This window comes from Microcaecilia unicolor, chromosome 3 (assembly GCF_901765095.1).
Source record: "Microcaecilia unicolor chromosome 3, aMicUni1.1, whole genome shotgun sequence".
Lineage (NCBI taxonomy): Eukaryota > Metazoa > Chordata > Amphibia > Gymnophiona > Siphonopidae > Microcaecilia > Microcaecilia unicolor.
Window position 1 is genome coordinate 151,171,369 of NC_044033.1, and position 24,810 is coordinate 151,196,178.

The window sequence follows — 24,810 nt, forward strand, 5'->3', positions numbered from 1 at the left end:
TCTCATTACAGCTTTCGCCATTTCCCAATAGAGAGGTTGGTGAATATGTTCTCCATTGTGAAACGCAATAGCGTCCCAACGCTCCAACAAGAAATCTTGAAATTTCTGATAACCATAGAGATCCAAGCGATATTGCCAATTGTAGCTTTGAGGGGTTCTCTGTCCTATATCAAGCTGAAACCAAAATCATGATTGAACACTCCATAGGGGCCCAGCTCCGCTGCTGGGATGTGGGAGAAAAAGGTGCTAGAAACTAAAGAATAATCTATACAAGATTGTGATGAATGAGCATGGGAAAAGCGTGTATAATCTAAGGCACTGCAGAGGAGAGGTAAACCCCCGGAGTACTTGAAGGAACCTTGGGGGACAGAGGTGGACTTGTCCAAATGGGGATCGTATACCAAATTAAGGGGGTCTTTTACTAAAGAATAGCTTGAGTTATCTGCAGCAGGGCCCATAGGAATAAAATGGGCCCTGGTGCAGGTAACTTGAGCTAAGATTTAGTAAGAGACCCCCTAAAGTCCCCACCTAGGATAACATTCCCATCTAATGCATTTTTTTGAGGGGGTAAGCAAACATGTGGACAATGGGGAGCCGGTTGATATTGTATATCTGGATTTTCAGAAGGCGTTTGACAAAGTGCCGCACGAAAGACTCCTGAAGAAATTGCAGAGTCATGGAATCGGAGGTAGGGTATTATTATGGATTAAGAACTGGTTGAAAGATAGGAAGCAGAGAGTAGGATTGCGTGGCCAGTATTCTCAGTGGAGGAGGGTAGTTAGTGGGGTCCCGCAGGGGTCTGTGCTGGGTCCGTTGCTTTTTAATGTATTTATAAATGACCTAGAGATGGGAATAACTAGTGAGGTAATTAAATTCGCCGATGACACAAAATTATTCAGGGTCGTCAAGTCGCAGGAGGAATGTGAACGATTACAGGAGGACCTTGCGAGACTGGGAGAATGGGCGTGCAAGTGGCAGATGAAGTTCAATGTTGACAAGTGCAAAGTGATGCATGTGGGTAAGAGGAACCCGAATTATAGCTACGTCTTGCAAGGTTCCGCGTTAGGAGTTACGGATCAAGAAAGGGATCTGGGTGTCGTCGTCGATGATACGCTGAAACCTTCTGCTCAGTGTGCTGCTGCGGCTAGGAAAGCGAATAGAATGTTGGGTGTTATTAGGAAGGGTATGGAGTCCAGGTGTGCGGATGTTATAATGCCGTTGAATCGCTCCATGGTGCGACCGCACCTGGAGTATTGTGTTCAGTACTGGTCTCCGTATCTCAAAAAAGATATAGTAGAATTGGAAAAGGTACAGCGAAGGGCGACGAAAATGATAGTGGAGATGGGACGACTTTCCTATGAAGAGAGGCTGAGAAGGCTAGGGCTTTTCAGCTTGGAGAAGAGACGGCTGAGGGGAGATATGATAGAAGTGTATAAAATAATGAGTGGAATGGATCGGGTGGATGTGAAGCGACTGTTCACGCTATCCAAAAATACTAGGACTAGAGGGCATGAGTTGAAGCTACAGTGTGATAAATTTAAAACGAATCGGAGAAAATTTTTCTTCACCCAACGTGTAATTAGACTCTGGAATTCGTTGCCGGAGAACGTGGTACGGGCGGTTAGCTTGACGGAGTTTAAAAAGGGGTTAGATAGATTCCTAAAGGACAAGTCCATAGACCGCTATTAAATGGACTTGGAAAAATTCCACATTTTTAGGTATAACTTGTCTGGAATGTTTTTACGTTTGGGGAGCGTGCCAGGTGCCCTTGACCTGGATTGGCCACTGTCGGTGACAGGATGCTGGGCTAGATGGACCTTTGGTCTTTCCCAGTATGGCACTACTTATGTACTTATGTACTTATCTTGGTAAGGAGTCAAAAGAGCAATTGAACTCTAATAAAATTTCCTATCAAACATACTGGGTGCATATATACTGCAGAGAACCAAGGGGCACCTATTCAATTGAACTGAAGATAAAATGTACCACACCTCGGGCCCTTGAACACTAGTCTTCATCTGGATATTTAAACCTTTGCGAAACAGGATCATCACCCCTGCCTTGCGCTGTATTGCTGGAGCCTCCAGCAAACTTCCTACCCACCCTCTCTGAAATTCTGCATGTTCTGCCAAAATTAAATGTGTTTCCTGCAGAAATGCAATATCGGTGTGCTGGCACTTTAACGCCTGCAATACCTTAGTTCTTTTAATCGGAAAGGAGACTTCCCCCACATTCAAGGAGACAAACCTAAGTGATCCCAGGGTGCCAAAGGGCTACCGTCACAATAGCAAATATTACATAGTGCAAAGATATAAAGGAACACCCCCCAGCCCATGAGTGCTCCCCTAGACCAAAAAGGACAGGCTCTCAGAAATTCCTTAGTGATCTCCAGGGAATTGAGAATGTAGCACAACAGAGAACATATGAACCAGCTCTCAATCATACGAAGCTTCCAGCTCTTAATTTCCTCCCTACCGACAACCCTACCCCCACAAACAAAGCCATATCACACAGAGATCCTCTCCTCCCCCTCTCCCCACCCGCCTCAGTGATATAAAAGATAGCCATCCATTTGAGTGTCCATAAACATGCACTGCAGTCTTCGAAAAGGTTTATAGTGTTAGCCATTTTATTCTCCATTCCTAACAATTACTAACATTGTTTTCACTTTTTTGACTGCTGCCACAAACTGAACTGGCGTAACTAATATGAAACTAATAGTCAGGATTAATTTCTCCCTATGTGTATCACTATATTTGTCCACATTAAGATGCCATTTAGATGCCCTGTTAACCATTCTCACAAAGTTCTCTTGCAAATTCTTACAATCTGCTTTTGATTTAAAAGTCTGAAATAATTTTGTGTTATCTACAAATCTGATCACTTTACTCATTCCCTTCCCCAGATTATGCATAAATATGTTAATAAGAACCAATCCCAACATAGATCCCTGGAGCACACTACTGTTTACCTTTCTCTATTGTTTCCTGAAATTGAATTAAAGTTTTGTTTAATGGAAAAAGCCTCAATTAGCACAAGATTAAAACTTGTGAACAAGTATGCACCACCATGCAGACTAGCATGTAGAATTTATGCTTGCAGGTTTCAACTTTGAACTAATTTAACATTTTTGTGTGTAAAACCCCATCAAAATACATTTTTCTTTGTAAAAATATAACTTTCTAGGAAACATGCATTTTCATATTATATTGATTATATGTTTTTAAACCAGTTGTTCTTACTCTTTTCACCCTTTACCTCCTTATTATTCTCTTTATTACTCTTAGCTAATCTTTACATTTTTGAGAGAGGAGTTCATAAGACTGTAGTTTAATGCACTGCAATTAAAGTTATGGCAAAGAAAACTTCTTTGCTCCTCCTTCCAAAACCCTTTCAGTCTGAGAACCACAGTACAAAAAGGCTTACTAAATTCTAATCAGGCAATATCTACTACTGCTGCCCCCGATCCACCACTTTTGTTGCCTCATTAAAAAAACAATCATACCTTCCTTATAGCTATGCCACATTCCTACCTTGGGATGAAACTGGAGTATAGAGAACAGTACTTCATGGATTCCCAAGAAGATGTTGTAATAATCCTCCACTTTCAGATGATCTAATGGGACTATCAAAAGAATGCTGAATGCAAGGGTCACATGATGTGGATTCCTGATAATCTCTTCTCCTTGTCTAAGCAGAGCTGCAACCACCTCCAAAACAGGAACAATGATGATGGGAATCAGCGAAAAGTCTTGAGAAGCCTCCTGGGTTAACATCTATGACAAAGGTACAACAGATTTAAAACTATGGCAACTACAAGAAAATGAACAGCAGAGTTGAAGAAGGCAGACATTCTCAAAATTCAACCTTCATTTACACATACAAGGTCATATAAGATTACAAAATTAAGAATATACTTCAGAATATATGTACTATTTGAAAGAAGGGTAGGTAAACAGACAAATATAAATGAATAAATATAAAAAATATATATATATACATATATATATATACACACACACACATCCCTATAGATATATATGCACACATACACACAACACATATCCCTATCTGGATTACAGAAAACAAATGTCTGGACTACAGAATGACACAGAAAAGAAGTTTGTCCCCATCCCTACCCTGTCCCCATGAGTTCTGACCCCATTCATAATAACATATTAGATGATGACAGATAAAAGACCTGTATGGTCCATCCAGTCTGCCCAACAAGATAAACTCATTGTATGTGATACTTTATATGTATACCTGTGCTTGATTTGTCCTTACCATTTTCAGGGCACAGACCATAGAAGTCTGCCCCACTGGCTTTGCTTCCAAATTACCAGTGTTACCACCCAATCTCCACTAAGCTTCTGTGGATCCATTCCTTCTAAACAGGATTCCTTTGTGTTTATCCCACGTGTTTTTGAATTCCATTACCATTTTCATCTCAACCACCTCCCCCCCATGGGGGTGCATTCCAAGCATCCACCACCCTTCTCCATAAAGAAATACTTCATGACATTATTCTTGAGTCTGCCCCCCTTCAACCTCAATTCATGTCCTACTGCCTTCCTGTCTCCAGAACAGGTTTGTTTGCGGAGTACTACCTTTCAAATATTTGAAAGTCTGTATCATATCACCCCTGTTTCTCCTTTCCTCCAGGGTATACATATTCAGGTAAGTCTCTCCTAGTACATCTTGCTACGCAAATCTCATATCATTTTTGTAGCTCTTCTTTGCACCGCTTCAAGTCTTAAGAATAGCCATACTGAGTCAGACCAATGATCCATCTAGCCCAGTATTCTGCTTCTAATCCAGGTCACAAGTACCTGGCAGAAACCCAAATAGTAGCAAGGTTCCATGCTACCAATCCCATGGCAAGCAGTGGCTTCCCCATATCTATCTCAATAGCGGACTATGAACTTGAAGTTTCCTCCAAGAACTTGTCCAAACTTTTTTTAAACCCTGATATGCTAACCAGTTCCAGAGCTTAACTATTCTTTGAGTGAAAAAATATTTCCTCCTATTTGTTTTAAAAGTATTTCCATGTAACATCATTGAATGTTCCCTGGTCTTTGTACTTTTTGAAAGAGTGAAAAATCAATTCACTTTTACTTGTTCTACACCACTCAGGATTTTGTAGATATCAATCATATCCCTTCCTCAGCTGTCTCATTTCCAAGCTGAAGAGCCCTAACCTCTTCAGCCTTGCCTCATATGAGAGGAATTCCATCCCCTTTATCATTTTGGTTGCTTCAAATTGACAACTGGCTTTCCCCCTTATAACCATGCTTTCCTACCACCCCTATGATCACTTCATTTTCAAACTACCATGAAGTTTAATATTTCACTCCAACATCATCGAGACACAAAAAATGGATACCAAGGAGCTTATTTTCAAAGCACTTAGACTTACAAAAGTTCCATAGGTTACTATGGAACATTGTAAGTCTAAGTGCCTTGAAAATACGCCTCTATTCCTTTGCTTGCCACAACATTCAAAACGTTCACATAAATGCAGCACTGCTAAATATATCCCTTGCGGGGCGGAATATATATGTATGATTATTGAGCTATACATATAGCAGTGATTTTCAGCGCTATACATCCTTAGCAAGATATGGTCTCCAAAACTGAACCAATCAAAAATCACTATAAAGACTTCTTTATGTATACATCCAATACTTAAATCCAATATTTAAAATCACAAAGCTTTAATTTTCTTATTCAATATATAAAAAAATGTTTTCACAAAGATTTTTACAAACCTTGAAACATTTATTTGTGACTCTGAAAATTTTTTTACGGAAGTCAAGAGAAACTTTGGAAGAGAACAGTCTCTACAATTATTAAACAAAGACACTAACAAGCTGGAAATCGTATATTAAGATCTACATATGGAACATTGCAGATTGTAACAATCGATAGACTAACAGTTGTGTATGAAGCATTCTGTCCTTTTTCAGTACAATTATCAAAAACTCTAGAGTAGATTGATGGCACACAAAATGCCATCTCTCAAGTTGAGTGGTAAAAATCTTAGCTGCATGGAGGTATTTAAACAATTCATCAATTAATGGTAGTGTGCATCTGTTGCAGGTTTGACTGCATTTAACTGCTTGAAATTGACATGGGAGAATCTGTTTTGGGCATGAAGAAAATGGGTGCAGATACAGATAAGGTGGAGGGCCACATTAAGATATTCTTGTTGTATTTATAGTTCTAATTCCAATAAAGATTAAATCCTCTCAAAAGTAATTTCTGTGTCTGGCTGGAGATCTATCAGACAATCGTATGGTTTATGAGGTGGAAGGGCATGTGCTGCCTCCTTACCAAATCATCAGAGCATCATGTTTGCTGGGGCATTCTATGATGTGTTAGACCAGTGCTCCACAACAATTGTAGTTCTTTCTACTCCTATTTTAAGGTTTTATTGTAAACTGTCTAGTGGGGGGGGGGGGGGGGGGGGGGTGAATTGGTGGTATAATCAAAGACAAAATAAACTTGGAAACACTCTTCTGAGTGGGAATGAATAATGGGGGTGTTTCTTTCTGATTTAGGTAGACAATTCCACTTGTAGAGAGATGATAAAGAAAAAGCTCTCTATAAAATGTCAGGCTCATGCTTCTCCAAACTAGGATGATTGAAAAGTGTAAGACACAGAAAATGGCAAACTGAATCATCTCTTAGTGTCCCTATACAAAATTCATTATGAAGAGGTCTGTTTCCAGCACTACTGGCTCTGACAGTATCAGGGAACCAACAAGTTTTGCAGTGAATCTGGGGATTTCTCTTTTCTTACAGAGTAGAGGAGTGTGGTAGCCATGTTAGTCCACTCTTAAGGTTATCAATAGAAATCAAACAAAATAAAACATGGAAAAGAAAATAAGATGATACCTTTTTTATTGGACATAACTTAATACATTTCTTGATTAGCTTTCGAAGGTTGCCCTTCTTAGTCAGATCGGAAATCTTTTCTTACAGGAATTCCATATTGATGGTCACAGGAGGCATCCATGGATGTTTACAGAGGTTACTGAACACAACGGCCTCTAGTTGAAATTCTTCATCTGCCTACAAGAGTTAGATATGCAGAAGCATATCTCCAATTTTGTGTGGTCTGCCTCTTTTCAACTGTGCATCCTAAGGAATTTGCAGCCGTATTTAGAAAAGGGAGATTTGTGAACAGTAACCCATGCATTAATCACAACCCCAATAGATTAATGTAATTCATGATCTACCTAAGAAAAGACAGCCAGATAGACTGTTGTACACCTTTAAAAGAAAGGATCGTAAAACACTGGTTCTAAAATCATTGCACTGGTTACCAGTGGCTCTTCATGTTTAGTTCAAACTTTTATTTGTTGATTTTACAACTTTGCAGCTGAAATAAATGGGTTATTTATGGGATCACTTGGAACGTTATGTTCTAACTATGTCTCTTTATTTTCCCATGATGCTCTTTTATGAACCATCAAACAAATATAATCACCTTCACTTTTTACTGTTGCAACACCAATAATGTATTGAAAAATATTCTGTGGAAGGAAAAAAGCCTCAGAAAGCTCTTTTTACTTCACCAAAATGCCAGCACTTAAAAAATCTATCATTGGCATTAAAAAAAAAACTTTCCAATGAAAATATTTTCACTTTTCTCTAGTCCTTTTTTTTCTTCAAAATATCAAGGGCCCTGTTTACTAAGCTGCGTTGTAGGGGCACAAACTTTTTAGTGCACGCTAAAAATTAGCACTTGCTAATGCTAGAGATACTCATAGTAATATAATAGGTGTCTCTATTGTTAGCACACGCTAAAATGTTAGCGGGCCTACAGCGCGGCTTAGTAAACAGGGCATTTAACAAAGCATACAAAAAATTGCTTACTTGACAACAGATACTCAAGTGGAGGACTAGCCTAAAGGTTAGTACAATGGGCTGAGAACCTGGGGAACCTGGTTTGATTTCCACTGCAACTCCTTGTGACCCTGGGAAAATCACCTAACATGTGCTCGCTTTATAATCATTGCAGCTGCAGAGGTTGATGGGGCACGGGTGTGCATTATGAAGGGACCTTCTGGTACTTTGGCAGATGCATACTGAGGTTTTCCTCTGAGGCCCGGAGATGAGAATGAGGTTTTTTGATCTTTGGTCAATAGAGGAGTACATTCTTTAGAGAGTCTGGTAATGGAGAATGGCTCATTACTCTCGTATACAGACTTCTCGGTGAGATGTGGGCAGGGGGCATCCACATGGTTGGCGTATAGGCAATTATCCCACTATGTGAGATCCTTACCACAAGATAGTATGCGCCCGCAGTTTGGGAGGCAACTAAGAGAACTGTTAGAAGGAAATGCAGCGGGGCAAATCTCAGTGTCGTGGTTTTATGATAGGTTAGGTAGGCTGTCATTAACTAGGGATCTGACAGAGGTTGCAAGCAGCTGGAGTATAGAGTCGGGCAAAAATATTTCGACACAATTGCTATTATCAGCTCTTCAGAGTAGTGTGAACGTGGTACACAGTGCAGAATTGCAGGAGTGTCATTTTCGAACTAAACCAGGGTGCCCTGGCATGTCAGGGGTACCAGTGCACTACAAATGCTGGCTCCTCCCATGACCAAATGCCTTGGATTTCGCCAGGTTTGAGATGGCCGGCATTTTTTTCCATTATCGCTGAAAAACAAAACTGGCGATCTCAAACCTGGCGAACTCTGGCATTTGGCCAGGCTAAACCGTATTATCGAAAAAAAGATGGCCGGCCATCTTTTTCAAAAATACGGTTCCGGCCAGCTGTTGCGCCGCCGCCAAAATAGATCGCCGGCGACCTATTTCACCGGCAACGTTCGATTATGCCCCTCCACGTTATTCAAAGTTGTTAAATCGCAAGAGGACTGTGAAAAATTACAAAAGGATCTTACGAGACGGGGAAACTGGGTGTCTAATTACTACTACTACTTAACATTTCTAAAGCGTTACCACGGTTACGCAGCGCTGTACAATTTAACACAGGGGACAGTCCCTGCTCAAAGGAGCTTACAATCTAAAGGACAAAAAGTGCAGTCAATCAAATTGGGGCAGTCTAGATTTCCTGAATAGAAGTATAATGGTTAGGTACCGAAGGCGACATTGAAGAGGTGGGCTTTGAGCAAGGATTTGAAGATGGGCAGGGAGGGGGCTTGGCAGATGATGTTTAATGTGAGCAAGTGCAAAATGATGCATGTGGGAAAGAGGAACCCAAATTATAGCTACGTAATGCAAGGTTCCATGTTAGGAGTTACTGAACAAGAAAGGGATCTAGGTGTCGTAGTTTATGATATGTTGAAACCTTCTGCTCAGTGTGCTGTGGCGGCTAAGAAAGCAAATAGAATGTTAGGTATTATTAGGAAAGGAATGGAAAACAAAAATGAGCACGTTATAATGCCCTTGTATCGCTCCATGGTGCAACTGCACCTTGAATATTATGTTTAATTCTGGTCACCGCATCTCAAAAAAGATATAGTGGAATTTAAAAAGGTGCAGAGAAGGGCGAAGAAAATGATAAGGGGATTGGACGACTTCCCTATGAGGAAAGGTTAAAGCAGCTAGGGCTCTTCAGCTTGGAGAAAAGACGGCTGAGGGGAGATATGATAGAGGTCTATAAAATAATGAGTGGAGTGGAGTGAAGCATCTGTTTACTCTTTCCAAAAATACTAGGACTAGGGGACATTCAATGAAGCTACAAAGTAACAAATTTAAAACGAATCGGAGAAAATGTTTTTTCACTCAATGTGTAATTAAACTCTGGAATTCGTTGCCAAGGAATGTGGTAAAGGCGCTTAGCGGGGTTTAAAAAAAGGTTTGAATGGCTTCCTAAAGGAAAAATCCATAGACAATTATTAAATCTACTGCTTATTTATGGGATAAGCAGCATAAAATGTTTTGTACTTTTTTGGGATCTTGCCAGGTATTTGTAACCTGGACTGGCCACTGTTGGAGACAGGATGCTGGGCTTGATGGACCTTTTGTCTGTCCCAGTATGGCAATATTTATGTACTTATGTACTTACATGAATAGACAGAAAGCTCACATAGCAATGCTTCAAGAAACACATTTGACCTCCTTGGAAAATAAAAAAACTACGTTGCTGGTGGGTTGGAGATTAAACAGTTGGACCCACGCAAAATAGGAAAGCAGGGGTTATTATTCTATTCCATAAAGGCCTTCAAACTGAAAAACAACATTCAATTGTAGATCCCATGGGTCGTTATATAATAGTACAGGTATACTTGAATCAAAAACCCTTGTTGTTAGTTAACATCTATGCGCCTAACCAGTATGACAAAAGTTTTTATCAGACCATACTTAGACATGTGAACTCTTTTGACCAAATTCCAATTGCCATGGGAGGAGACTTTACCTTGGTCTTTGACCCTTTGGTGGATAGTACCGGACCCTCTTGGGTGAGGCCTGTGAACTACACTCGAGGGGTGCCTTGGTTGAGTCTTCTCCATGGACTTACTAGACTCTTGGCGCTTGTTTCACCTGGGTGAACGAGACTATACGCACCTCTCTAGAACCCATGATACACAATTGCTAATAGATTATCTTTTAGTATCGGCAAGATGATCCACAGCCCTCCTCCAGGCCGAGATAGGCCCCACTCAGGTGTCAATTCATGCTCTAATATGGATTTCGCTCTCCTTGAATACAGACCCAAAAATTCGCTCTCCCTGGAAATTTCCAAGAGATTTGTACTACAATTCTCAGTTTCACTCATATATACATTCTCAGTGGAGGGATTATGCAGCTCATAACAGAGAGAGCTTTCCGACGGACCCACTACTCTTTTGGGAGGCGGCCAAAGCGGTTTTCAGCGGCTACATCATATCCTACTACACACATAAACGAAAGGCAAGAGATACAGAGGTGCTTCGTTTAGAGGCACAGGTCAGGAGGGATAGGCAAATGTTTGGGTCCACACAGGCTATATCTAACAAGACACGCCTTTTGGCTTCACAAGCGGCCTTGAGCCAGTTGATTCACTCTAAAATGCAAAAGTCATATTTCTATTATCGCTACCAACTATACAAACATGCTAATAAACATGGAAAGCTGCTTCCGTGGTTGGTGAAGCAGGTGGGGGAGGGGGGACACATCATATGTCCCAGTTAAGAGATGTAGATGGGAACTATCATCGTACAACAGAAGGAATCACTACCGTATTTAAAAATGTTTATGTTCATATACTCTCCTCCCCCCCACCCCCGAAGATAGGGTTCTGGATAGTGAGACGTATCTTTCTGGGCAGACTCTCCCTAGGACAAAAGTGGCCCAACAAGACATTCTTAATGGGGAGGAGTCAAGATGGCGCCGACATGCTGAACGCTGTAAACCTGCTCAGAACAATTCGCTGCTGAACTTGATTTTCCCCCCCAAAAAATAATGCCCCATAAGCGAAAAGGGTTGGTGAGAGCCTTACCTTCTCAAGCTCTTATGTCCTCCCCGATGCAGCGAACTCTGGACGGATTTGCAATTCGGCGTCCACCAGGTGATTCGGGAGGAGGAAACCCGCTTGACGCCAGTGCAGGGGCTCAGACGTCGCTGGAAGTTGAGACCTCTTTGTCTCCCCCGACTGTTGGTATTCCACTCTGCCCAGCCGCGATTCGGGAAGGGGTTGCTGAACTACAAGCTCCGGAAGTCGGAGGCGGTGTGGCCAGCGGAGAGGGCCCCCTCCCAGAGTTGGAGTCGGCTGTTGAAGGTAAAACGACGCGGGAGACCCCGCCAAGAGTGGTAACGCTTGACATGCTTTGGCAGTCAATGCAAAAAATGCAAGATTTAATAATAAATTCTACTCAAGAGACCAAAAAACTTGCTAATACTGTAGGCCAGCTATCTCAATCTTTGGATAAGCTGAAGCAAGATTTAAAAGATCAGGAAAAACACTCTCAAGAAGAAGCTGTAAAAACTAATGAAAAATTTATTGCAGTGATGAAAGATAATATGTCTATGCGTCAAAGGATTGACCAAATAGAAAACTATAATAGGCGATTGAATATGCAAATTCTTAATTTCCCCAAACCAGTATGAATGTTACCGTATGATTTGTTCAAAAAGTTTCTTGTGGAGAACTTAAAATTTTCAGCTCAAAATATTCCGCCGATAAACAAGATTTATTTCTTACCTACAAAAAAAAAAGATCGAGAAGGTGTTTTGGAGGAAGCTGAAGAATTGAATGACATTTCACAGATATTGGAGGACTCTTTGTCCGAGGTGGTAATTAGAGCTACCCTCCTTGTATCCTTTGTATTTGAACAAGACTTTGACGCTGTATTAAAACTTTATTTTAAAAATACACAGCAACAATTTTGTGGACAGAAATTGTGGATATTTCCTGACGTGACTAAAATCACTCAAGAAAGAAGAAAACAGTTCCTGGAAATGAGAGAGGAAACCAGGTCTTTAGGGGCAACTTTCTTACTTGCTTATCCTTGCAAGTGTGTTATAAAATATCTAAATATAAAGTATGTGTTTTTTGTACCAACACAATTGAGAGAATTTATAAATATGAAAAAGCTTGTCAAATGATAAAACCAACATAAAGTATTGTATGGTGGTATTTAGGGCTAGGCCTTTCCTTATATATTTTTCTTCTTTTTATGTTCCCCTGAACAATTTTGACTCCTTCCTCTTTAATTGTGGTCAAAGGAAGATATGGTGAAATATTAATGTTTTTCTTTAGTTAATTTTGTTTCCACTTGAATGTTATGTATTAATCATATCTGTATTTCATGTCGCAAGTATAATGCTTGTAAAATTATGAAAATTTTCAAATAAAAAAAAAAAAAAAGACATTCTTAATGCCGATATTACGGAGGATGAGGTCCTTTAGTTTGTAAGCTCCTTTGAGCAGGGACTGTCCTTCTTTATTAAATTGTACAGCGCTGTGTAACCCTAGTAGCACTCTAGAAATGTTAAGTAGTAGTAGTAGTATGGTGTATTCGGGATAGTCCTCTATATAAGTCACCAGGAGTGGATGCATTATCTTCAGAATTCTATAAACGTTTGGTCTCGGAAATCACTCCATGTTTGTCAGTGGTTTTCAACCGATTTGTTCATAGTGGTGAGCTGCCGGATACCTTGACAAAGGTCCAGATTAAAGTGTTGTTAAAACCGGGGAGAGACCCCCTTAAGGCGGAGTCATAGCGACCCATTTCTCTGCTTTCCTATGAGACTAAACTTTTCACAAAGATTCTAGCCAATCGCCGTGCTCGGGTCCTGCCTGGCCTGGTGGCTACTCCTCGGGTGGGATTTGTGAGGGAGCGCTCAGTGGCACGAAATATGAAAAAGATCTTGGCGTCCCTGGAGATGCTGCATCGCAATTCTACTCCTTCATTGCTTATCAGCTTCGATGCAGAGAAGCATTCGATCATGTACACTGGGATTTCATGTTCGCGATACTGGAAACACATGGTATTACCAGGTTCTTCCTGACTGCTATAAGGGCTCTATATCATGATCCAGTGGCGGACGTGTGGGTGAATGGGATATCATTGGAGTTATTTGGCATTGCATGAGACAGGGGTGTCCCATCTCTCTGCTTCTTTTTGTTCTAGTCTTGGACCCCCTGATTCGGGACATACTGGGGGCGGAGGACCTGCAGGGTGTCCTGCTTGGCACAAAGCAGTTTAAGATATTTGCCTTTGCGGATGACCTTTTGGTGCTCTTATGTGAGCCCCGAGCATCTTTATCAGCCTTACTAGATATTCTTGCTGAATTTGGAGATTTCTCTGGTTTCCGCCTTAACTTAAAATCCGAGGTCCTTACTCTTCATCTGCCGGAGGCAGAGTGGAAATAGTTAAGTTGCCCCTTTAAGAGATCTGGGACATCTTTCACTTATCTGGGTATTCAGCTTACTGGGAACCCTTCGCAGTTATACACAGTAAATGCTGCTAAATTGTTTTCTTTCACTAAAGAACTGTTTGGGAGATGGGAGGGCCTCCCGCTATCCCTGTTGAGCCATATATCTTTGTTTAATATGATAGTCTTTCCTAAATGGCTGTATTTCCTGCAGACACTATCACTATATCTATCTACTGGGGACTTAAGGGCTCTATCTGGTCTGATATAAAAATTATGCTGGGCGACAAAAAGGCCGCAGATTTGTCTTCAGACTTTGGTGGGCAATTGGAACAGGCGGAGCCTTACTGTTCCAGATACTAAACTTTACAATGTGGCTTTTTTGCTACGCCATATGGGAGACTGACTTTTTGGGATGGAGCACTACACTCCAGTTCAAATGGAAAATGCTCTGTGTCACCCCCTGCACTTACATTACGTCTTGCAAGCTTTGCCCTCAGCATTTCTGTCCTATCTTCGCGCAAGTGTTCTAGTTTGGCCTTTAGTAGCTTTATGGTCATTTGATCCCCGTTGTAGTAGATTTTTTTTTTCACTTTAAATATTTTTATTAATGAAGCAACTTACAACATTCAAGACAGTACAGATAATGATGCCAAGTTGACCTAAAATATTGGACATCCATATAATATAACAGAAAAGAACAAACAACAACCCAGTCACCCTTATGGTGAAAATTGAACTATCAACTCCCAATCACTATAAACAAGGGTCTACACCCTCAGCTCTGTCCTACCCCCTTAAATTTGTTCAAGCATATAATTGCCTCACTTCCCCCTCTAGCCCTCCTCTTCCGTTCCTCCCTTCCCTACCGCCCCCTCCCTCCCTTCCCTCCTCCCCAACTATCACCCGTTCCTATCAAAGTTTGATTGTCCCCACCCATTCTTGCAGTTGAGACCATCCTCTCTTGCGCCGTAGCTCCCCATCTCTACGGTATGCCGTTAAGCGTTCCATAGCTATGAGTTGTTCTAATTTTGCTTTCCAATACCCCAAGGAAGGAGGGCCAGTAACTCACCACTTCCGAGCTATCAGGCATTTTGCTGCCGCCAGACCCCGATGTAACATTTTGCTCGGTTCCCATGAGTCACTGTCATTATACATCCCCAGCAAGCACACCTGTGGACTGCACGCCATGGTCTTTTGAGTCCAGGTTTGCTCTATTGTCCAGTGTAGCAAAGCGGTAACAACCCATGTGTCCGTAATGTCTCAGCAGCCCCCTTTAGGAAGCCTGCTTGTTCCTCTTCTTTCCGCGCTCCACCACCACTTGCCACGCTGAATCTCTCCTAGGAGCTGCTTGAGTTCGCGATTCCTGATTCTGCACCGGTACATCTTGACATCCCATGGCCCGCAACACCGACCACGCTTCCTCCGGCGTTGTAACCTTGCGGGATTTCCCGTCTACTGTAATCCAAACTGCAAAGGGGAACAACCATCTGTATCTGATCCCCTTAGTACGCATAAATCCAGTAACTTCTCTGAATGATCCATGCTTCATTAGCGTTGTGCGTGCCAAATCCTGAAAGACCCCTATTTTGTAATTCTTCCAGGTAATTTCTTTGCTCAACCGGGCCTGTTTCAGGATTAGTTCTTTTATGGGGAAGTCTAGAAAGCAGACAACCATATCCCTCGGGTTTGAATCTCTGCGGGGTCCCTGTGCTCGATGTGCACGTTGAATGTGTATCTCCGGGGGTGGGTGTCCGACCCCGAGGCCAAAATATGCTGGCATAGTTCTTTTATGACAGCCTCACAGTTGGAAAAAATATCTAGCTCAGGGATATCTTTAAATCTTAAATTGTTCCGCCGAGACCTATTCTCTAGGTCTTCAATTTGCTCCCTGAGCTGGCCCAACTCCTCCTGTTCCTCAGTTGCCTTCCTCCGCATAGAGTCCACCTCCGATTGAAGGGTCACCATCCCCCCTTCTACTTCGCCAATCGGGACCCCAATTCATGTATCTCTGCTCTGATGTCTTTGAGGGCGTTTTGAACATCTAATCGGATCCCCGCAAAGTCAGATTTTAAGTCTTGAAGCAGCCCTGCTACATCCGATTGCAACATACTTGCAGCCTCTGCGGGTTCCTCGCTCCGTACCGTGTGTTCCTGTGGGGCGTGTGCAGTCACCATCTTGGATCCTCGCAGCTCCGGCCCCACACTCCCTTCGTTCACTTTTTCGTGACGCTCCGGTGTATATCGGAATCGCTCAAGGGTTTTTTTTGGTGGCATAGCCTGGAGGCGTACTCTCTGTCTTTCTCGATCTGTCTCTCGCTGTATGAGCAAGTTTGTAGTGCCAACAACTATCAGCCCCGGCGGAGCTCCTTGTTCAGACCGCCACCTTGGATCGTGATGTCATTTCCTCCCAGCAATCCGGGTCAGGAGTTAGCTTCCAATGTCACATGTCACCCCTCCCGCAACTCACTGTCTTCCTTAAAGATGTATCATATGCTGCAGGCTAGCAGTTAATTATCACAGCTTGAGCTCAATCCCAGTACATAAACTGCTTTTATTCTCCAAGTCTGCCTGTTACAGCCAGGTGCAAAAGACCCTGTCAGTCAACCCTTCTCCACACAGTCACTTCATAGCAAAGAAGGGAGACATAGTTCACAATGTAGGAAGCTCACAGATCACAGGGCTCCTGAGATAGTGAGGAATGCAGCCCTTCACATAAGAGACTCCTGGGCAAACACTGTACTGGGCTCCGGACAGGCAGCTGCAGCTCTCTGTGTCCTCCACGATATTCTCCAAATGTGCTGAAATCTTCACACGAGCCCCCTGTCTCTCAGCAGCCCAGGAATCCCTCGTAACACGGATGTCCTGGCTCAGTGTTAGCTCACGCTGCTTCCCGCCTTCTCCTCAAGCACAGCCTGTCCGACCCCCACCAGGTAGGAGAGAAGGAACTTTCATCTGCTACTCTCTCCGCTCTCTGTCCCTTCTTCACAGCTCATTTATCCTCAGCTGCACAATCTCACACCTTCTCACCCTTCAATCCACACCTAATAGCCTATCAGTGCCTGGGGAATCGCTGGATACCACATAGCCCCAACGGAGCCTCTTGTTTAAGCCTCCATTTTAGATGGTAACGTCACTTTCTCTCCGTTGTAGTAGATTTTTGCCTATTCGAGGGAATGGAGATTTTCCCCCGGGAACAGAAAACTTGCGTTTGTCACTTTGGGTGGATAGAGGGCTCAATTCCATACAACACTTTTTGGAACCAGGCAGAGCAATCAAGGCCCTAGAGTCATTGCCCTTCAATACCTTGGACTGGGCAGACAGATTTGCCTGCAAACAACTGTCTCACTTTGTAGCAGTGTTACCCATGGCCTACCTTGGTGTTGATTTGGCCACTAGGTTTCGAGAGCTTTTTGAGATGACGTCAGATGACCGTACATCGATTTCACTGCTCCATAAGAGATTAATACAGGATTGTTCCCAGAGGGACCTCAGCAATGTCGCTCATCGCTGGTCAGAATTGCGGACACTGGTCATCTCTCGAGATTTATTGCGATGTATGAGTAGTGTTCCTAAATGAGCACAAAGTGCAGAGCTTAGAGAGTGTCAGGCAAGAGTGATTTTTAGGGCCTACACCTTACGGTCGAGGTTGTATAGTATGGGTGGAGTGGACACTCCCCACTGCAATAGATGCGACCGTTCCCCTAATACCTTTTACTATGCCATCTGGGATTACCCAGCGATCATAGCTTTCTGAACATTAGTGATTAGGTTTTTAGAAAGAATCATGAGACAGAAGGTGCGGTGGTTGCCAGACAGTATTATGTTGGGATGTGCCGCCCCGTTGAGGGTTGGGACTGTCCACCAAAACTCTTTAATCCACAAAGCATGTCTGGTAGGTAAGAAATGTATTCTTGTAAATTGGACCAAACCAGAGGCTCCCTCCTACTGGCAGTGGCAAAATAGATTTCATGCATTGCTTCTGTTGGAGCTTAGGAATCCCACTTAAACTTTAAATTACAATGCCACCTTTACTTAATTTGGGAATGATATAGCCATAGCTTAGCACATCGAGCACACAGCCATATTCTCAACCAACAGCGCAATCTCAGGCTCCAACTAGTGCTTGGGATCCTGTTCTGCGGGGGAGGGTGGGAATGGACTTCTTACTTTACACACAGTGGAGATTAGGGTTTATTTTCATGGAGCGTGGTGGGAGATGGGGGACATGTGGGGAGTTTGGTTAGGGACTTTCCCCAGGGAGAGTCACGGGTTGGGGGGGGGGGATAACACAGTTAAAAGCTTGATGACTGTATGGTTTTATCCTTTTTCTCTGTGTACATTTTGCTATTGGAATCTTTGTACATTAATAACGTTGGTTTTGATTACATTGACGTGTCATCAATAAAAATTGTTAAAACATAAAATAGAGGGTAGCGGTAGGGCAGGGATAAAATTGTTAAAAGTTTGATGATGGACTGTATAATTTTGTCTTTGCTGTGTACATTTTCTTATTTGAATCTCTGTATACTCATATTATCTGGAGGTGTTTACTTTGAACTGTCATCAATAAAAATATTGAAACTTAAAACCCTACTCAGCATAAATGCACAGGAGGCGAATTTCTTTCAATTGAAAGGAAGCTCTGGAATGAGGGGGCATAGAATGAAGGTGAAAGAGGATATATTCAGAAGTAACCTGAGGAAATACATCTTCACGGAAAGGGTGGCAAGTTTGTGGAACGCCCTCCTAGTGGAAGTGGTGGAGACAAAAACAGAATATGAATTCAAGAGAGCTTGGAACAAGTACATAGGATCTCTAAGGGAGTGACAGGGAGAGTAGATGGCATGGATGGGCAGACTGGATAGGCCATATGGTCTTTGTATGCCTACATTTTGCTATGCGTCTATTTCACTTGGTTTATTCACTACTGCCTCAATTTTACCTTGTATACATCCTTTTTTTGCCTCTCACACCACATAATGGTATTCCATATAACAGGCCTTCCAGTTATGCTGCTGCTCAGTTCTATGTCTCTTTCAGCTTTATGATTCTATTAATGACAACACTCAGTAAGCCATTTGTTAATCCACATTTAAAAGTTGATAAATCATGCTAAATCTTTGGGAAGATCAAGGATGGGAAAGCTCATCCAGGATGATAATTGTCAAGCCCCTTCCTACCTACTGTCGCGTTCTCGAGGGCCTTGGCATTCTGTCAGGTCCTCGAGGCAGGACTGGAGTTCGTGAGCCCTTGGGCCACTGCCGAGGAGTGGCAGTGGCAGGCAAGACCACCTCGGGACTGGAAACACAGATGAGCGGTACTAGAACTCTGGACTGGAGAAGTACAAGGCAGGCAACTAGAACAGACGAAACAGGAACAGCTTCACCTGCACTTAGCCACCGTTCCTCCGGAGTTGAGCTCCGAAGTGCAGGTGGCCGGCAGGACTTGCAGGATAAGGCAGGAACTGAAGATCCAGAGGACCCACCCTGGGTCTGGGAAACACGAGGGAGACCAGACTAGGAACTAAACACAGACAGTGTGCTGCTGCACAGCCACTAGCAAGACCCAGAAGACAGACCAAGGAACACAAGGCGTGCAGAAGCCTAGCAGGAGCAAGGACTAGGGCAGCATACACAATAGGCAGAACGGGGATCCGGGAATACCCACAGGGTAAACCCTCTAGCTAGGTGGAGACAGGATACAGGAATAACCACCCAGGAAATACACACTAGCTAGACAGATACAGGAATCAGGATATACAAGCAGGGTAGGCACACAGGCTAGGCAAGGCAGGACTTAGGGTAAAGACAGCAAACCAGGAACAACAGGCCGTCTTGGGCAGGCAGCAGAGCAAACAGAGAACAAACAGCGTAAACACGGACAGAGGCTTCACCCCAAACACAGGGTAAACCGGAACAGAGGCTTCACCCCAAACACAGGGTAAGCCAGGAAAAGCTTCACCCCGAACACAGGGTAAGCCAGGAACAGAGGCTTCACCCCAAACACAGGGTAAACCGGAACAGAGGCTTCACCCCAAACACCGGGTAAGCCAGGAACAGAGGCCTCAGCCCAAACACAGGGTAAGCCTGGAGCAGAGGCTTCATCCCAAACACAGGGTAAGCCAGGAAGGACCCGCAGTCCACAGACAGACAGTGGCAGGGAAGACCCCCCCACGGAAGGACAACAGACACAGACACAGGAAGAAGCTGGGCTGGAACCCAGAGAAAGGCTAAGCAGTAGTGCAGCAGACTCTTACTAACCTGACCTAAGAGCATAATACTTATGCAAAGGCCCAGAATGCCAGCACAGCACTTCCTTATGAAGGCTCTCACTGATGAGGTCACCAGCAGCAGGACAGAAGCAGGAAGTACCTTGACCCCAAAGAGAGGCTTGACAGGAGCCCACAGGAAAGACAAGCAGGAGCCATCTTGGAAGCTGGCATAGAGCCAGTGGCAGCCATCTTAGATGCTGGCTCCCTAGATAGGCATAGCCCACACAGGTGAGGTCTAGTGAAGCAATCAGGTTCATGCTGCCAGCAGCCAGCACACCAGGACAGAGACAAGACTAACACAAACACAGAGAGAAGCCAGCACAGCTGCTGACCCCCAGAAAGAAGGTAAGGCTGAGGGTGGTCACGGCTACAGACGTGACACCTACAGAGGGCACATGCTTCTACCAGAAATCTGCTGCATACTTGCAAAATTCTGCATTGTATTAAGCATTCCTATTCCAGTCTTGGCCAGTTGTGCCTTATCTGGCTCTCCAAAGGTGTGAAACACTGCAGCTAGAAACTGTTCCAAGTTATTCACAAGAGAACCTTTTTCCTTGAAGAAGTGCAAAGATCACACTAAGGCATCCTTGCTTATGAGGCTGATCACCTGGTTTTCACAGCATCAGCACAATAATGGTGAAATTAGATCTTACCTGCTAATTTTCTTTCCTCTAGACCCTCCAGACCGGTCAAGACGCTTGGGTTATGTACTCCTACCAGCAGAAGAAGACTGAGAAAACACTGAACTTTGAACACTGCCTAAATAACCTGTGCAGTCCTTCCACTAACCAGCATAACTCTAACAAAGCAGAAAACAAAGAAACTAACCAGAACCCTGTACGTGGGCATAGCATAATTCCCACATCTTCCATGTGCTTCCACAGGCAGGCCACAGAACAAGCCAAACCTGGAACAGAGCCAAACCAGAACAGAAGCTGGATCAAGGCATCTGAAATTACTTGAACAACAGTCATCAGCTGCCAGACGCAACCCTATATTGAAAGAACTCCTTCTGGCCGAAAGAACATACTGGGCGGGCCCTTGACCGGTCTGGAGGGTCTAGAGGAAAGAAAATTAGCAGGTAAGATCTAATTTCACCTTCCTCAGCAACCCTCCAGACCGGTCAAGACGCTTGGGACGTACCAAAGCAGTAACCACTTACGGGCAGGAACCTCGGAGGCCAGAGGACAAAACAGCTGCCCCGAAACTCGCTTCTTCCTTTGCATGAACATCAATCCTATAATGCTTGACAAACGAATGCAAAGAGGACCAGACCGCCGCCCGACAAATATCTAGTGGAGGGATCATGCTACTTTCCGCCCAAGAGGCTGCTACTCCCCTGGTGGAATGAGCTGAAAAGACCTTAGGTACTGACCGTCCCTTCAAGACGTAAGCAGACGAAATCGCCTCCTTCAACCACCTGGCTATGGTGGCCTTTGAAGCCACAGCCCCCTTCTTTGGACTGCCATAAAGAACGAATAGCCGATCCAAGGCTCTGAACTCCCGAGTTCTAGACAGATAACACCGCAAAGCTCGCTTCACATCTAACTTAGCAAGCCGCCGCTGCTCCGAGTCCCCCGCCAAACTCCCTAAAACAGGCAAAGAAATGGTCTGATTCACATGAAATTCCGAAACTACCTTGGGCAAAAAGGAGGGCACTGGCCTCAAGGTAACCCTCTCCTTGGAAAAGGATAAGAAAGGAGCCCTACAAGACAGAGCATGAAGTTCAGACACCCTACGCGCTGATGTAATAGCTACCAAGAACACCGTTTTCAAGGACAAATCTTTGACCGTAGCCGAGACCAGAGGCTCGAATGGAGGCCTGACCAAAGCCTCTAAAACAAGATTCAAATCCCACGGAGGAACCAACCGACGACGGGGAGGCCGAAGCAACTTAACACCCTTCAGAAAACGTACTACGTCCGGTGCAGAAGCTAAAGACTTTCCCTGAATCCTTCCACGAAAAGAAGATAAAGCCGCTACCTGCACCTTCAGAGTAGACAAAGCCAAACCCCTGTCCAAACCATCCTGCAAAAATTCCAACACCTCCGGGACTGAGGAACGCAGCGGTCTCACCTCCCGATCTCGACACCAGTGCTCAAAAAGTCTCCAGACTCGAACGTACGCCAGGGATGTGGACTGTTTGCGGGAACTTAACATTGTAGCAATGACCCGAGAAGAAAAACCCTTCTTCTTCAACCTGTGCCTTTCAAGAGCCAGGCCATGAGAGAGAATGGAGACGGGTCCGGCAGCACAATCGGGCCTTGACACAACAATACAGTCTTTGTTAGCGGAAGAGGTTCTGCTACCGCCAGACGCACCAGATCTCCGAACCACGGACGACGGGGCCAATTTGGAGCTATCAGAATCACCCGCCCCGAGTGACGTTCGATGCGCTGAACTATCCTTCCGACTAACGGCCACGGAGGAAAGACATACAGAAGTCCCTGCGGCCATGGCAGCAGAAGGGCGTCTATTCCTTCTGACCGAGGATCCCGTCTGCGACTGTAGAACCGCTGTACTCGCGCATTTCCCGCTGTCGCCATGAGATCCATCACTGGCAGTCGCCATGAGATCCATCACTGGCATACCCCATACCGCCACAATGCGATTGAAGACCGATCGATGAAGAGACCATTCGCCAGGATCTAGCGTATTTCTGCTCAGAAAATCCGCATCCACGTTGTCCACCCCTGCTACGTGGGCCGCCGACAGAGCCTGAAGATGGACTTCCGCCCATTGGCACAACTGAGCTGCTTCCTCCGCGACCGCGCGACTCTTTGTGCCTCCCTGTCGGTTGACGTACGCTACGGCTGTGGCATTGTCACATAGCACCCTGACCGCCCTGGCTAGGAGCCGAGACTGGAAGGACTGAAGCGCCAAGCGAATGGCCCGGGTCTCCAACCGGTTGATGGACCACTGAGCTTCCTCCGAGGACCAGCGGCCTTGCGCTACTTGGCCGAGACAGTGAGCCCCCCATCCTGAGAGGCTGGCGTCTGTGGTGAGGACCACCCACTCTGGGGGTTCCAAAGGCATGCCCTTTTCCAGGTTGCGCGTGTTGAGCCACCAGCAGAGACTGAGACGGGGGGTTGCACTCAGGGGCAAGCGCACCTCTAAATCCTGCGATTGCGGAGACCACCGACTGAGCAGAGCTGTCTGCAACGGCCGCATGTGAGCCCTGGCCCAGGGCACCACCTCTATAGTCGCCGCCATCATTCCCAGCACCTGCAGATAATCCAGCACTGTCGGAAGAGATTCCGCAAGAAAAAGACGAATGCGATCCTGCAGCTTGCGAATCCGAAGAGAAGGCAAAAACACTCGACCATCACCTGTCTCGAAACGCACCCCCAGATATTCCAGAGACTGAGCCGGAACTAGATGGCTCTTGCTGCGTTTCACTACCCAACCAAGAGATTCCAGCACCTCCACCACTCGAGCGGTAGCTGCTACGCTCTCCGCTCTCGACTTGGCCCAAATCAGCCAGTCGTCCAAATACGGATGCACTAGAATCCCCTGCCGAAGCAGCGCCGACGCTACCACCACCATGACTTTGGAAAAGGTGCGAGGGGCTGTCGCGAGACCGAAGGGCAGCGCACAAAACTGAAAATGCTTCCCTAACACAGCAAATCGAAGAAAACGCTGATCCGACGGACAAATGGGAATGTGAAGGTAAGCCTCTGTCAAATCCAGGGAAGTCAGAAACTCACCCCGCCGAACCGCCACAATGACTGACCGCAGAGTCTCCATGCGAAAGGACGGAACCTTTAGTGCCGCATTGACCCTCTTGAGATCTAAAATAGGCCGAAAGGAACCTTCCTTTTTCTATACAACAAAATAGATCGAATAACAGCCCGAATGTTGCTGAGGGGGAGGAACCGACACTACTGCTCCCAGACTGAGGAGACGCCGCAAAGTCTCCCGCACTGCCGCCCGCTTGGCCTGCGAATGACAAGGGTACTGCACTTTCGAACTCTAGCGCATAACCCTCTCTCACCACTTCGAGCACCCACTGGTCTGACGTGATCTTGGTCCAGCTCTGGTAAAACTGGCTCAGCCGAGCCCCCACACGTACCAGAGACTGAACCCGCACACCTTCATTGGGAATTATGGGCCGCACCTGATCCCCCCGAGAAGGACCCACGGCCCGAGAAGTCACGGCCCCCACGGCGACCTCCTCGAAAGGACTGGGTGCGCTTGAAAAACGACCTCTAGAAGTTCCACTAATCCTTCCCGGCCTATACCTCTGAGCTTCTTTAAACCGACCAAGTGCGGAGATACCTCTGGAACTGGCTTTGGGACGAAACTCCGGAAGACGAGGAACCTTAGCATCAGTAAGGCCCCGCACCAACTTATCCAAGTCTTCGCCAAACAGCATAGAACCCTTAAACGGAAGAGAACACAATTTGGCCTTAGAGGCCGCATCTGCGACCCATCCTCGCAACCAAAGGGCCCTACGCGCTCCTACCACCAGGGCCATATTCTTGGCTGAAGCCCTCAACAAATTGTACAGGGCATCAGACAGGAAGGACGAGCCCATCTCTAACTTAGCCAATTCCTGAACCCCTGAAGAACCGACTTCTACTGAATCGTCGAGGAGCTTCTCGGCCCAGCGAAAGCAGGCTCGAGCCACTAAACCCCCACAGACCGAAGCCTGGAGGGCTAGCGCCGACAAATCAAAGCTACGCTTAAGGAAAGATTCCAACCT

At 44.9% G+C, this 24,810-nt stretch overlaps 1 protein-coding gene across 1 annotated transcript in view; it reads right to left on the minus strand.

The window, feature by feature from the left end:
- The window catches only part of URB2 (URB2 ribosome biogenesis homolog), a 117,835-nt gene that overhangs the window by 33,303 nt on the left and 59,722 nt on the right, over positions 1 to 24,810 (minus strand). Inside the window, 1 exon segment of the mRNA XM_030196475.1 lies at positions 3,534 to 3,776. Coding sequence (XP_030052335.1) covers positions 3,534 to 3,776 — 243 coding nt within the window.